The sequence below is a fragment of the Silene latifolia genome, chromosome 5 (genome assembly GCF_048544455.1).
Source record: "Silene latifolia isolate original U9 population chromosome 5, ASM4854445v1, whole genome shotgun sequence".
NCBI lineage: Eukaryota > Viridiplantae > Streptophyta > Magnoliopsida > Caryophyllales > Caryophyllaceae > Silene > Silene latifolia.
The window spans coordinates 8,025,934-8,042,546 of NC_133530.1; the positions used below are offsets into that span (position 1 = coordinate 8,025,934).

At 35.4% G+C, this 16,613-nt stretch overlaps 2 protein-coding genes across 2 annotated transcripts; both read left to right on the top strand.

Annotated features, from left to right (window-relative positions):
- Nucleotides 1-636: 636 nt before the first annotated feature.
- Nucleotides 637-1,657, top strand: LOC141656603 (protein MEN-8). Its single transcript, XM_074463554.1, has 2 exons — nt 637-987; nt 1,428-1,657. Exons 1-2 carry the CDS (start codon nt 693-695, stop codon nt 1,433-1,435), a joined length of 303 nt encoding a protein of 100 aa, XP_074319655.1. The 5' UTR covers nt 637-692; the 3' UTR covers nt 1,436-1,657.
- Nucleotides 1,658-5,181: 3,524 nt separating this feature from the next.
- Nucleotides 5,182-11,343, top strand: LOC141656604 (uncharacterized). The gene is made up of 4 exons (XM_074463555.1): nt 5,182-5,672; nt 9,751-9,921; nt 10,037-10,114; nt 10,525-11,343. Exons 2-4 carry the CDS (start codon nt 9,838-9,840, stop codon nt 11,170-11,172), a joined length of 810 nt encoding a protein of 269 aa, XP_074319656.1. The 5' UTR covers nt 5,182-5,672; nt 9,751-9,837; the 3' UTR covers nt 11,173-11,343.
- The last annotated feature ends 5,270 nt before the right edge of the window (nt 11,344-16,613 follow it).

The window sequence follows — 16,613 nt, forward strand, 5'->3', positions numbered from 1 at the left end:
CATTTTCCTCCCTCATATCTTCAATGAAGAGGCCACTGCCACTTTATTTGGGCCGTCATACTGTTCGTTGCCTTTTATGTGCCAGTAGTTAGATTGGGTTGAGTTTAGCGGTTCACTTTTAGCCAGATTCCAGAATCATGGGTCGACCTAGATTTTTAATCACTGTGATTGCTATCACAGTGAACTACTCTATTTAATTCCCATATGGTTAAGACTCCTACTCTCATCATACATTAAGAAAGCCCGTTAACTGAGTTATCGACATAACGAGGACTTATATCCTGACTTTTCACTTTGTCTAGCTCAAGGACCTGAACATTGGATTTAATCTTTAAGAACCAACGGCATAATTCAGTTATTCTTTTTTTGAAGAGAAATTATCCCGAGGCCAGAAAAAAGGGGCAAAAGTTATTTCAATTTAGAGAGTGACGAATTTCACGTTGTAATCGGTTCACACAATTGAACTGATATCAAGAAAGAAGGTACAGAAATGCATTCAGCATTCTACACCTTTCAGTTCATCTGATACGGAGTACAATCTTGATGACCAACTTAGTTGGTTCATGCAGAAAGCCTCATCCTACATAGTACATCCTCGCTTAAATCTTCTGTATAAATAGTTGATGAACTAACCGTCACAAATTAATTCATATCAAATATAATTAACAAAGAACTAAGTAAAACTTTTAGCAATGGCAAACAACATGAAGTCTGCAACTTTCTGTAAGGCAACATGGGCAATATTTTTGGTTGCATTAGCTATTCTGGTGCAACTCAAGGGGTCTGAGGCCCAGGCAGGCGGTTGTGCCTCTCAACTTGGAAACTTGAATGTCTGTGCTCCATATGTGGTGCCTGGTGCGGTCAACACTAACCCGAGTCAGGAATGTTGTGCCGCCCTTAGTGGTGTTAACCATGACTGCATGTGTAACACCCTTAGGGTTGCTAGTCAACTTCCTTCTTCTTGCAACCTTGCTGCCCTCAACTGTGGTATTTAACACAACAATTTAATCTCATCCTAATTTTATTCATCACTATTGCTCCTTTTATTTTATTTTATTTATATTATCTTCGGATTGTTAGTTTTGAATGACTTTTTCACAATATAGAGTATTTTTTTTTTTTTTTTTTTTTTGACATCATTCATTTACTTATATATTCCGAATACTCGTATAGCTTATAACTTGTCAATCTTGACTAAAAAGACATGCTTTTATCTTGACTTTTCGACTGCAAATATATTCTCAGGTCTTTTATTATAACCGTTTTCATATTTTAGTTTCATTTTTGTTGGTAAAAGTTAGTACAAAAATTACATAGAAGTAAAATTACTTTTTTTTTTTTTAAATGTACATTCTCTAGCTTCTCGCGCACCCTGATTTCAGTTATACAGATAGGCTGATGCTCTTTTTTTTGTTTTTTCTTAACAGGCAACTGAGTTGGAAGAAGTGCGGACCAAGAATAAACATTTCAAAATCTTCCAGGCTTTTTTTTCTTTTCTTTTGTACGGAATAGTTTCTTTGTCATTTTAGATGGCCCTCGACATTTCCAGGTTTGAGTTAACTGGAGGTCGAAGGAAATGAGAGTGAGAGATGGAAGAGAGAACTTATCGAGTGTAATTCTAGACTCTTAATAAACAATGACGCTTCTCCATTCGTAATGATCATGTTCTAGTAAGGCGTAGCTCTCTTTTACTCGGTATTTACTCATGTGTGTCGAATGAGTACAAGGGCAATACAATATAAATGAATGCGAGTATCGAACTCGCAAACTCTTGTTAGCATTCTCTGTTCTAACTAGTACTAGTGTTTTCCAAAATAAGTGGCCAGTTTTTGTAGTCACTTGCTGTTTAATTACTATTATCAATTTTTCATTGTTTTAGTGACAAGTTATTAGCCTCGATTTTCAGGCTATCGACTTTCAGCTGGATTCATCATATGGTGCAGAATTTACATTTACAATGAACGCCTTAAACTCCACTCAATTAAATCTCGTTAATCCGTGGCTAAAATTTATGGTCCAACTTCCAAGTACTCAAGGATAACCTGTGATGCGACGGAACAGTGTTCGTAACCAAATGGAAATCGGGTACCAGGAGACATAGTAAAACCATTTCTAACTCGTAATTGACAATGAAACAAAACCTGGTGTAGGGTGGTCCAAATTATTTTTTCATGTCTTAGACATACGCCAGTCGCCAGGTGAAATGTACCCGTTGTTTATTTTGTTCATTTTATGAAGCGATAATAGTTGATGGGATGAGTAATTCATTAGAACTGTAATCTATTTTGTGACGAACGTTTTAACCACTAAAACTGTCGAATGTGAGTGCCACTCGTTAGAAAACGGAATGAAATTGATGATTATATGAAGTAAGGAAATGACCAGAAAACCAATATTTTGGGTTGCATTAGCTCAGAGCGGCGGTTGTGCCAGTTAACTCGGAAACTTGAATGTCTGCGCTCCATATGTGGTGCCTGGTGCATCAGACACTAACCCGAGTCAGGAATGTTGTGCTGCCCTTACTGGTGTTAACCATGACTGGTATTTTCAGCTCGATTCATTATATGATGCAGAATTAACATTCACAGTGAACGTCACAAAAACTCCACTCAATTAAATCTCGTTAATCAATCCTCTGCTAAACTTTATGGTCCAAGTACTCCATGATAACCTGTGATGCGACACAACAGTGTTGGTAACCAAGTGGAAAGCGGATACCAGAAGACATATAATACCATTGCTAACCTGTTGAATGAGACACAACAGTGTTCGTAACCAAGTGGAATTCGGATACCAAAAGACATAGTAAAATCATTGCTAACCTGTTCAAGGGTGGTCCAAATTTTTTTTTTTTGTCTACACATACTCCAGGTGAAATGTACCCGTTTTTTTTTTTTTTTTTTTTTTTTTTTTTTTTTTTTATGAAGCAATAATAATAGTTGATGGGAGTAACTCATTAAAACGGACTAGACGGTAGACTATTTTGTGAAGAAAGTTTTAACTTTTAACCACTGCACCTGTCGAAATGTGAGTGTCGCATATTGAAAAACAGAATGAAATTGATCTTCACCAATTTTACTTCGTATTTGGTTTTATTTTATAAAGAAAACGTTTTCCAATCATCATGAGTGTCAGCCAAGCCTATTTGTAAACCTTAACATATATGACTACACAAATTCTCACTTGTGACGTGTCACAAGCTTATGACATCGGACAACCAGTATGAATAATCGTCACAAACAAGAATAACTGATACGAGAATTCTATATATTTTGACAGGGTGAGCTGTTTTTACATGTAGTGTGTCATACAAGGAGATGAAGGTAGCTAGTTTCGGTTGATTTAAAAAAGAGCTATAGGCATAGTAAATGCCGAATAGCGATAGTTCCAAAACTATGATAGTACTACAGTGCTACTATCTTCTCAAACACACTTGGAACTACTTAATGTATTGCTACTCATTTTTTAGTGAATAAAATAATTAACAGTTGTAATTTGTGAACTAGCCCAACTAGGTACGGTAATTTCAGGCAGTCAACTAAAGTCGACCTAGCATTCGTCTCGTCGAGATAAGCGATTTGGGAAAAAAATTCATCTAAAATAGATATCCGAGCGTAAAGTTATGGTCGTTTTAAGTTTTTTTCGTTCTTAATCTTGAATTTTTTTTGTCCCAATTTTTTTGTCCGTTTTAAGTTTTTATCGCAAAAAATAGCAAATTTTAAATCGTTATTATTATTTTTATTATTAATTGTCGTTTATAAATATGTAAAAGCAAAGTTAGTTCGTTAGTTCATTTTTTTCATTACGATAAAACGATAAGTTGTCATAAAAACCGTCTCCAAAATGCGTGTGTGATAAAACGATAATTAATTTTGTTAAATTTAATTTGATGTTCAAAGGTAAACTAGGAAAAAATGAAAAAATAGGGGGTGTAACAAGTAAAATAATAATTAGGATTCTTTCCATTTCCTAAAAGAAATGGAGGGTCCATTTCCTATCAAGGGTCAAGATTTTATCTCACGACGATCTAACGCTCCATGTTTTCAATCGATAAATAGAGAAAAAATGCAATAGAAAAAGAGGTGTAATATTATATTGTAATGTGAGAGGAAATGAACAAGAAATGGAGAGAAGGAAATGGTGAAGATCTTTGCTCGTAAAACAGGGGAGTGATATAACAATTTTGTTTGTTATCCCAATGCATTATTCTTTGTTTCATCTATAATGCTTGACCTCTCATAAGTTTAAGATGGATAGTGATGTGTTGAATAAGAATTTGTGATATAAAATGGTTTAGCATGTTTTAAAATCAATTTTTTTTTAGTAAATATTCCAGAAAATCACTGTGTATAACCCCTTTGAATAATTATCATGTTAGTTAATTACTCTCTCCTATTTTCTAACATTTTCCACAATTCTTAAAACGTCAATTCACTAAGATCTTCTACTTTCCTTATTTTTCTTTTATTTGCGGTTATAGTAATTTGTGATCCCGCATTCTCTCGTACTTTCATTATACCCACATATCACCATATTACTAAATTTTACCCCAAAATTGATGTGGAAGATCATAGTAAATAGGAGAGAGGGAGTAATAAACTAAACAAATATTATAAAGGCCTTATATGCTTATAAGAATCTCACAAGATAATTAGAGAAACCCAAATTCTTACTTGTAAAATTTTGTAATCGATTTAAATAATGATAAAAGGAAGTTGATTATGAGATGTCACAACTTATAAAGTCACAAATACCTTTTCGTCACAACTAAAGATTAGTTTTGTTAAATCATTTTAAGAAGTCATCTATTGTACTTACTCAGAGCTATTGTACTTACTCAGAGCTTTTCTCTTATAAAACTCTTTTACAATATTACGAAGTATTATACTCCGTATAAAAGAGATCCACATCTATGAAAATCGTAACCATTTTATTTCAACTAAGAGCATAAAATGAAATGCAAGACACTCTTAACTTAAAACATCTCGAAACCTTCTTTTATTTCCACCTTTACTCAATTAGAGGTGAAAAGGCAATAACAAATACCCAAACTATTACTCAAAGTATATACTCCGTATATAAGACGGTCTTATACGAAAATTAGTGACTAAATTATACCCATGACAATGTGGGGTCACTCCAAATCCTCTACCAAGTAACAGAAACAAACCCCTTCCCCCTTATATTTCTCACATTCACTAACAAACTTTCTCATCACTATTCCTTCCTTCACCCATCAAATAAAAATACACCAAAAACAACACACACTCTTATTACTACTCCTCCTCCTCTAGTCATGGGCAAGCCATCAAAATGGCTAAACAATCTCCTTCGCCGCTGCCGCCGCCCTCGCACCTCTATCTCCCCCAAAAAACACCCCGCCATTTCTTCATCCAGACACAACGGCGAAGACGGCATTACCGCTTTCGCCGCCAATTGTCGTGAACAAGAATTCTACGGCGGGGGTGGGGGTGGGGGGTGGGAGTGATTCTAACAAACACGCAATAGCCGTCGCTGCCGCCACAGCTGCGGTGGCAGAGGCTGCATTAGCGGCGGCGAGAGCGGCGGCAGAAGTTGTTCGTTTAACTAATAATGTGAGTCCGGTTAGTAGGCGTTGGTGTATTGATGATTTGGCGGCCGTTAAGATTCAGTCCGCTTTTCGAGGTTTTCTGGTTAGTCATCTTATGAACATTCCTTCTTTTCCATTTTTTTATTTTTATTTTTTAGCCGTTTTATTCATTTATTTATTTTATTTTCTCGTATTATTTTAATTAAAGTTAAATAAATGATTGTGATGCATAAATTATATGTTTCTGAATTTGTTTGTCTTCAATTAGAGTTTGAAATCGTAAGTTTCCTATTAAATACTTGTATTTGTAAGACCGTGTTAATGTAGCTGTAGCAGAAATTATTATGTAAGACCGTGTTATAGTATGAGATGTTTAGTAACATTATGGAACAAAATTGGGTATTGATTCACTAATAAATACCAACTACGGAGTATGATGTATTTAATCCGAGATTAGAGAGTACAATGTCGTATAATTTACAGGACCTACATGTTTGGCGTCTAGAAGTGACTATCGATAATGTATTTTCCAAAATTTATATTCGTACGGACGACTGGATAAGCAATCCGTCCAAGCCGAAGCCCACATTTAATCACCTCTTTAAATCGTTAAAATTAAAACTTAATACATGAAAACGTGTTACCTTAAAAACAGAGTTTTCTTTGAAGTTGAAATTTTTTACTCTGATCACACGTATTGTTATTGGTTTTATCAAAGTCCACTCTTTTTTACTGATTTGTTTATATAAATAAATTGGTTTAACTTTGACTTGTGTTTGATGATTTCATAGGAAGATTCATTAAAGAAGGCTCCAAATTAATCTCTTCAGTAATTCTTGTGTGAGACGATCTTACACTGTGAGACGATCTTACACTGTGAAACAGTCTCATTATACTATAAAAACATAACTGATTTATTAGCACTAAATGAACAAACTTTTTATAAAAGCGGATCATTTTACGGTGTAAGACCGTCTTATTCAAGAATTTGTGTAATTTTTTTAACTAAAGTTTAAATATTTTTTTTTGTACGAATTTCATAGTAGTCGGTGGAATGAATGAATGTGTGATTGACAAATTTTGAGGTAAATCACTAGATTTGCTAAATAATATGTGCATGAATTTGAACACTTGTAATTTGTACTCCGTATATATATCATGGAATTTTGAGTAACTTTGTTTGTTGAGTTCCAAGAAAATTTACTCATTAAATGACAAATAATCTCTCTTTTACTTTCTTTCCTTTTACCCAAAACATACATCAGAGCATGTCAAATCTTCCTTCCATGCATGCATCATATATTCATATGATACACCAATCTTAATTTGTCAATTTCCTTCCTAATAAAAAGTATTTTGTAATAACCATATGTTAATTAGACTCGTTTCAAAGTATCTGACATGGGTGTGTCTAAATGTCGAACTCAGCTATTTTTATGAAAATATCCCTTGTCCAAGTGTTGAGTATCAGACACGGATATGCAGAGAGTACCTTACGAGTTATAGTCGAATAAAAAAGTAAATACTCATATTTTGTTGTCTTATGTCTTGAATGTGAAGGATAAGTGATTCTCAAATCCTAATAATAGGAATAAAAGTTTTTAATGAGGATCAAATTATTTGTGGGGCTTATTGCTTTTAGTTTCAGAAAGAATTGGTTCCCTGCTTCCCTTCTACACAAGGCATGCTTTGGTGGACCTCTCTCATTTACATTTCCTTACAACTATTTTTTTATTTGAATCATATCATGTAGTTTGATTTTACTTCATTCATTCAATAGTAGATTGATCATCAATATGATGTCGAACGGCATTGAGATGAAATGTCGGCTTACGCCCTTAGGCCAACCAGGTTTCATCGTAAAACCAATTGAAAATAGATGTAATTTCAGTATTACGTCTATTTACAATTGGTTTTACGATGAAACCTGGTTAGCCCACTCAATCTTGGAGAAGATTGTAAGTAGTACTATAGAGAATATAATAGTAATGTCAAGGATTATCAGACTTTGATTCTTTAACATGAGTACTTTACTTCTCTTTATTAGCACTTTTGTTCAGCTTTCTGTTATCAAGAAATTGTATGAATAGTTGTCATCTGACTGTCAAAATTACAATACTTAGCTTAGTTCATTTGTATTGTCTTAAACAACATAAATAATCCATCCACCCAGAAGGCCAGAACGTCTTATGTAAAACCGTCTTATAATATACAAGTACCTTATATTAAAACCGTCATTTGTTTCTTACTAATTACTACTTTTGATTATAGTATTTACATGAAACAACAAACAGTTTTACAATAATACTCGTATTTACCTAAACCGCCTTCCACAAGTTTTCGTGTTATTAATAAATATTTTGCTGATCTAGTCAAAGGAGTTTGACCTTGGTGTGAGATTTTTCTTTGTATCATAGTAATAGTGTTAACACGTGAAGATGCTTTGAAAGAAGATAAAAACAATCCATTTTGTCTAGGGAGGGGGTAAAATAGTCATTTACACAAGATGCAACAAAGGTATGACAGGCCATTTTCACTGAAAAACCCATACTACCAACCAAGACTTTGATAGGATAAATACAAGCTTTTTAGGGTTAGAATTTATGGGACCGATCTGGGTTTTTCTGTGGATGAGATAGTCAGCTCTTCCTCAATTAGTAATCTATTCATAATTAATTTCAGAAATTATTGCTATTATTAGCTTTTACTAGGCATTATTTAATTTTTTAGCTTCTAGTCTTGGAAACTAGCTTTTGCTTTTATAATTCTGTTTTTGGGTGAGAATTTAATTTTGTGTTTTAAATGCTCTAGCCATTAATTTCTAAATTGACCCATTGTTCTTATTATGGTTAAGCTAAAGCTTATGGTTCAGTCTATGTTGCTCGGACTCGGTTAAAAGTAACGACACTGGTGTGTCATGTGTGTCCAAGTGTCAGATTCAGCCGTTTTATGAAAAAAATTCACTTTTTGAGTTTAGGTTCAGTTTCTAGTTTAAAGCTTGTTATTCGACGTCTTTAATTAGTCCGTACAATCTTTTCACGCTCGATAATGTACTGTTGGAAACGATACATTAATGTTTTTATCTTTATTTTTGTGTGAAGAGAGCCACAAGGACAATTTTGGATTTCATCGCTAGGTCATGTACACTTCTTATAATGACCCTACCAATTTAAGCTAGCTGACATATGCGTCAAACTGCTGTTGTGGTGGTGTTAACCTAGAAAGCCACAATCTTTATTTTAGTAACCAAATGGGTTTGGTGTGGTGGTTGCTCACCTCATCCCTTAACTATGACTCCATGAGATCAGGGATTCGATTCCTGCCTATGGGAATGGAGCAAACTCTTTGGCCAGCCGTTTACGTCTTCGTGAGAGCACCCGCGCCATAATCTTTATTTTAGTTCTCTGGTGAAAATATTGTCAGTTCATGACAATGAGCTCTAGAATTCACCTTCTTACAGTCTTACACCGATGGGCGGTAGGCCGGTAGCTATGGGCGTCTTTAATATGATGAAAATATGAGTGTTATCAGATTGAGCCACGACGTTTCGATGTCAATTTGAGTAAGATACGCTCATCACAGTGATGCTATACCTTAGAAACACTAGCATAACACAAAATGGTAACAAGTAGCAACATCACTATTCAATTGTCAGTTGTGGTCCATATGAGTCTTTTGTTATGCCATTTTAGCTCTTGCAAAGTTCACAAAGTTGCAATGCAAATTGTATTTCTCTGTCACTTTCGCTTTAAAATGGTTTTATTGGCAGTACATAACATTACCCTTTTCTCTGCTCTTTTCCACACATCATTTGCTCATAAATGTGCCTCAGAAGTGTTGATAATAACTCCACGTTTCTTTGTTTCTTTCTTTCTTTGTTACTGTTGTAGACTCTAGTTAGTACTTTGAGTCCCACTTTACCACCAACAATGTAAAAAAGAGAGCAGAAATGTGAAAATATAAGAGACAGTGAGATTTGAACACGCGATTTATATGTACCCCGATCTTAAACAACAGACGAGTATTACAGTACTTTAGTTTTCAAATTCCCGACAGTAGATTTACAAAAACTTGTAAGAAACGGTCTCAGATTGTAAGACGAACACTTAAGGAATATTTTCTTTAAATTATAGTACTGTTTGTGAGTACTAGTCTAACTAAATGAGTTTCGGCATTATCAGGCTAGAAAAGCACTCAAGGCGCTAAGAGGTTTGGTTAAACTTCAAGCACTTGTTAGGGGTCACTTTGTCAGAAAGCAAAGTGCGGAAATGCTAAGGCGCTTACAAGCAATGGTTCGAGTTCAGGCTCGTGCTCGTTCTAATAGGATTCTAAGCATAGAATCCTCAAATTCTGTAAGATACCCTTTCATGATTTCATCTGTGCTTTTCATTACTTCTGTAAGAAGCGTTTGTGAAAATCATCGATGTTATGAAATCGTTTTATAAACAATTTGAACTACATTTTCAGTCACAGGGGAATGCAAATCCAGGAAGTTACGAAATCTCTGCTAGCAGTGAAAAATTAGAGGAATCCCCTGTTTTGAAGGTACTTCACTTCAGTAACATTTTATTTTGCAACTAGTATAGATCTCGCGCGAATGCGCGGTATTTTAAATAGAAACATTAAAGAAAATAATAATAAAACTGATATTTAACTTAATTTGAAATTTAATTGTAAATTTATTGTTATTAATATTTTGTATTAATCGGTGGAAAAGCAAAAGTTCAGTATAATCCAGATGAAAGCCCAATAACATATATGCTATAATCAAAGCCCAATTACAGATATGATGTAATAAAAGCCCAATTATAGTCAAATTCATTTAGGCGGGAAAATTTTTGAGAACTCTTATTCTTTTAGTATAAGGGGGATGACTTAGGAGTCTTGTAGGAGACCGTCTTAAGCGCGAGGACTTCCCAAATAATTATATATGCTTATTTTGATCATCTGTGTAGAGATCTAGCTCAAATTCAAGCATTAAAGACTCCAAGTGCAGCGAAAATGCGGTTTCAGCTCCAAATTGGCTAGATAATTGGGTGGAAGTTGGATCTTCAATCAACGACTCCAATTTGACGAAAACTCCTCACACTGATGACGAAAAGAATGACAAAATCCTGGAAGTTGACAGTTGGAAACCTAATTCAAAGTCGCGATCAAGGACCCCGAGTAACATCCAACCCTTGCGACACATTTCGGCCAAAGACTACTATGATCACAGCTTTGCAGCATCAGATTACCTAGCAAGGTACTCCCCAAAAGTCGGCGGATTCACTGAGGATAATAATGTCGTCTCATTTGGATCCAATCGGATTATTGAGAGTAGTTCGCCACCAGCATCATCCAGAACCGGGAGCATGAGAAGAAGCCCTAAGACGCCTTCAAGAGACGAATGCTCAAGAAGCTACCTTAATGGTTATGCAACTTTTGCAAGTCCTAGCTATATGGCTAACACACAGTCGTCTCGAGCCAGGTCTAGGTCCCACAGTGTGCCTAGGCAAAGAGAACATGACCCTGAGAAGCTAGGTTCGATCAAGAGGTCCCTCCACGCGTTTTGGGAGTCCAAAACTTCAACAAAAAGGAGCTTTGATTCACAAAGATGGTAAAATCTAATGTACGGCGAGAGCTTTAAGTCGATTTCTCTTAATTTTAGCATTGTAATTAAGGTAAGCATGATTTTCTTGATGTTTAGTTGCATGTTATATATTCAGGAAAGGATCTTTCTAAGTTTTAAGAACTCTTGCTTCAGGATTTATATAATTCTATCTGTTTCTCTAGTTTTTTTGCTTAACTTGAATAAAACTTATTGAGATATCGTCTCTCGCAACTTTTTGTGTTTATACTCGGAAATTCTTGGAATTCGAATCGGGAATTTTCATTTTGAACCTTAATCACTAGCTCTAAAATTTATTATTTATAACAGAATGTATCTCACCAATTTATTGAGATATCATCTCTCGCAACTTTTTGTGTTGATACAAATACATATACTTATGTAGTTCCCTATTTCCCATTAAGTCAAAGACTCGATAACTCTTTGGTTCTGTATTATAATGGGGTAAAACGAAATGACTCATCCAAATGGTGTTTAGTTCAGTGGTAGCCGGGTTATACCTTGAAGCTCGCAGAAACTCAGGAGTTGAGCGGTCCCGGGTTCGACTACTAGCTGGAGCGATAATCCCTTGGGCAGTGCAGCCCTCGAAGGGGTGACTTAAATGGTCCATGTGGTGGTGCGGGAATGCATGGACCCGAGGGGATTCAACCCCCTCGTCATAAAAAAAAAAAAAAAAAAAAAAAAAAAAACACGAAATGACTCCTAAAGTAGTTGCGATTCTTACTCTTGTGAACTACGGTTTTTCAATTCAGTTCTGAATGCAATTTTCATCTTGAGTTATTTGGAAATAACCTCTTTGTACATTTCTGAACGCTTATTTGGAAACAACCTCTTTGTATTGCTAATACAAGGGTAAGACTTTGTCAATCCGATTCCATTACCACAAAATTTGTGGGAACCATTGAAACAGTGAGGTAATGCTGTTGTTATACATATACTTGTGTAAATCGAGATGGTAACCGTTAAAACTCTCGCTTTCAAATAGACAATATATTCGTCATATAATAATAATAGTTGGATTTGATAATTACTGTGAGATCACGAATACAAGAATTCTTAAAAACATTTGATCTTGTACAAAAATTCTCTTTGGCATTGAAGTCGTACCAAATATGTCCCATCAATAGTTTGTCCAGAAGTGAGTATAGGACATGCACAAACTAACAAATATATCAGCTTCAACTCTAATTGCAGTCAAAAACATAACAACGTTACAAAAGATTTGGACGTTGGATACCCACTAAATGCCATTTCATTTTGTGGTAGCCCTCTTCAAAATTATGGACTAAATGTTGAAAAAAAAATTGTCTGAGATCTCTCACGGTGTATTTGGCTGCTAGGTCTTTGAGTCTGGTTCAGGGACAACAAAAGATAGTTCGATATATGTACTCCTTTAGTTTCAATCATTTCTGTACGTTTGTTGGCAGAAAGATCGGGATATGAGAGAGTATGGAGAATACTTGATATGACGATATACTAATAAAAAGCGGTTTTAATTCTAATTCTTGTATCTTTGAATCTCGGGGTATATGTATACGTGTTAAAAGTAAAAAACCGATATGAATTATGATCTGGAAAATCAAAATTTGTTAGAAGAATATCACAACCTTAGAGTGATGGTTGAGGCTTAATCAATAATAGTGTGTATATGTTACACCTCATGTTAAATGAAGAAGTCCATAAATAAGCTTAAATGACTAGTGATTAAAAAGATTGAAAATACTACTCATATAAACAAAGTGCACTTTCTCTTCTGGAGGCTCAGGATAAGAACTCCGCAGTGATGAGTGACCTCTTGGAAAGCTCTCGAAATGCGCATGAGTGAGGACAAAATGCGCTAAACAGGACTCGTATTCATCCGTGGGCAAAAAACACACGAGCTACCATGAGTAACAGCTCCCAATCCACGTTAGGCCGGGGCGTTACCGTTTATACCTTAACATGCCCCCTCACTTGAATGCCCTTTAATCTAGGCTTGAAAAGTGACATAATGCATAGAGTTTTTCACACCACGAAATTGAAATTCCACTTGTGAGATTTTAAAGGTTCTACGATTCGAAACTTTAAAACATCCAAGACTAATATAAAAAAAACCATCACAACCATCTTTTTTTTTTTTTTTGTTTTTTGAAATAACACAACCAACATCTTAAAATAATGTTTATAACATAATCAATGATTCTTAAACCTTAACGGAATTTCTTAAAATCGAAAACAACGGGAAAATACGTAACGTTGTCATCTGTAACGGGGTCCATACTCCCACAAGGCCACAATAGGACAATGTCACGGAGGGACTGTATTTGTTTTTTGGAAATAAGGGTGTGAAACGAAAGGGTAAAAAGGAAGGTTCATGTTAAGGCTTTAAATGCATAGTGTTTTGGGCATGTGAACTCTTCATATAATATAATGCCTACAAAATAGGCCACTATCCTTCTTTAAGGTTACAAACAAACTTAATTTGTTAGCATTTGTGGATCAATGCATAGGACAATAAAACGTACATATTGATTTGAGCTGATGCTGTGACTCATCGTCTGATTTAGTCCTTGTGTAATTAGCAAATGTCATAATGTAATTAGCTCATTTTTCGTTGGTGGAAATTCAGTCTTTTATTATCCTCGTTGTTATCTAATTCAATGTGTTAAGACGGAGGTATTATGGAAATATCAAAATGTAAGTAGCTTAATATGCAAAGCAACTTCTCATTGTTTCGGACAGCGAGAAGGAAGACCTCATGCTTGTTGCTGCCTTTTCCCCTTTGTAGATTCTCGCTGTCATATGTCGATTTTTAAAAGAAAAAAAAACGCAGAAATGCTGACGTGGACTCATTTTGGTAAATAATTTGAAACCCGCCCTATTTTGTTAAATATTTGGGTTTGAATCCTATTTAAGCAAAAACATCGACAATAGGAGGTTCCAGGTTCGAATCACCCATCCCTTCTATAGTTTTATTATACTGTGACTAAATGCGTTTTCCGTTAGACCAAAAATCTATATAATGTGTTAATGGCATATATTTTCTCCGCACTTAGCTTTTCTCAAGCCCCGTGGCGAAGCCAGGGTTTAACGTTAGAGGAGGCGAGAAATTTCAGCGGAGGCGGACTACTAATATAATAGTGTAAATTAAGAAAAAATCGGAAATTTCAAATACAAATTTAATTTTTCGTTGTTGAGCGGGGTGACCATACATACGGTCAATGCAATGCTCAAGCTCAAGTACATGTTCGACATGCAAGTGTGAATTAAAATGTACTTGCATGTCGAACATGTACAAGAAGGTAAGGCGTCAAAATCATTGACGCCGTCGGCCGTCCCACAACTTCTTCAATCGGCCATAGTATTCCATACCGTTTTCAACTTTTCTGTTTGCAATCCGAAATTGCGAATTTTATGTGGAAGATTCTGACACCGTTTCCTAGTGAGAAATGTTGTCGAATGTCTTCCCACAACTTATAAGCGATCTCGGAGATCGTCAATCGTAAATTTGGTTCAATTGTATTAAATATCCATGCGACAATCATGTAATTGGCGGTCCACCAATCTTTTAAGTCCCTCGAAAACCCTTTCGCCCATTCTTCATAATTTGATCCTTTGAGAAAAAACATGTGTGATAGTTGTACCATGATCATCATGTGAGACAAGATCGTATATTGGGTTATTGAAGGTGGAGTTGCCTTAGTGTCGGGCATGAACAGGATCAGCTTTCAATATATACACGTGTATTTGTTACAAATCCTCAAGTCCTTCTACAAGCTATTCCCTAAGAGCAGTTGAATTCTATACATTTGATTAAAATACATCTCACATATATTAATCAAAATATGAAACAGGGGCGGACGCAGGAATTTTTAGTAAGGGGGGCACCCAAAAAAAAAATTTAATCTGATAAATAAATATTTTCAATTTTTTCCTCTTAAACTAATGTTGTATAAAGTAAAAGTGTAAAGTAATTGATCCGGTGTTATTTTGTAATCTGTATTTTGAATTTAAAATAAATGTAGTTATAGTTAATGATAAATAAAATCTTGTATTATAAGTTATATTATTTTCTAGTACAAACATAAACAATAAACACAAGTGGCTTAATGGTTAATAAGTTAATCTACTACCTTGAGATCTAAGGTTCAAATCCCATAAGGACACCAGGAATCAAACCTGGCATCTGTTCTTTGCAACTCAGAATCCCAACTAAGCCATATTGTCAATGTGATTATATACGCACTCATAAATATTTATTTCTCAAATTTCATGGTGGGCACGTGCCCACCAGGACCCCCCGGATCCGCCCCTGCTATGAAATAACAGGGGATTAAATTTCCTCATTGCGCCAACTCAACTCAACCTTTTGCTGTTTATTAGAACATCAAATTCAGTGACTTGCTACTCTTCTATAATCCCTATGACCTATCCAACTTCCATGATCTAGGAGGAGGGAAATAAGTACATGCTTAATTTTTACATGTTAGAAACATTCTTCCTTGATTTTTTTTTCCATCATGAAAGTTTTAAGGCGGCAGGGATGCCATAACGACATTTGAGAAACGGTGTTGACGAAGATTCTGAACAATCACTGAACATTGTGAAAAAAAAGAGGGAGCTATTTAGAAAAATTGAGACAGAGAAGTGGTGGAGTGGATGACAGTGAGATAAAGAAAAATTGAGACAGAGAAGTGGTGGAGTGGATGATAGTGAGATAAAGAGGGAGGGAGCTTTTACCGGGGGAATTAAGAAAGGGGGGGATTAATTGGGGAAAAAAACATAAAAAGTCAAATAAACATGGCACGTGCGAGCTATTATGACACCGGAAATGAATAAAGCTGACGGAATCCGACCTAAAAGTAGTGTTTTGCAACTTTTTTGTTTTTAAAGGTTGTGTTTTACAATTTTTGGTTTTAAAGGTAGTGTTTCGCAAAGAGTTTTTGTGTTTCACAAAAAATCCTAATTATTATAAAGGTAATAAGAATAATAAAAGATTATTCTATTAGACTTTCCATATCTTAGATAGTCTAGGATTCTCTTGAACTCCCTATATATAGATACACAAAATCTCTTTGAAGACGGCGATATTCGTCACAAGCTTGTGACGGATACCATTTCCTCTTACAAAATACCCATGAGAGGTAAGTGGGGAAGCACATGGGTACCCCACCTTGTCCCATCTCCCTTTTTGTGAGAGGTCTTCAGCCCATCACAAGCAAGACGCTTTGATATAGATATATAAGGAGAGATGTTTCATGATATGCAGACGCTTGTTTTCCCAAGCGCCCCCGTAGGCCCCCCGTGTCCACAGCCACGATCCGGCAAAAGTACCAGACCATGACACCATGTCAACAATTCAGCATCATTCTTTTTTTTGAAGGGAAAACGAGGGATACTTATATTAAATCAAGCTCCGCCAATGCCAAAATAGCATCCGGGAAATTTTCAGTT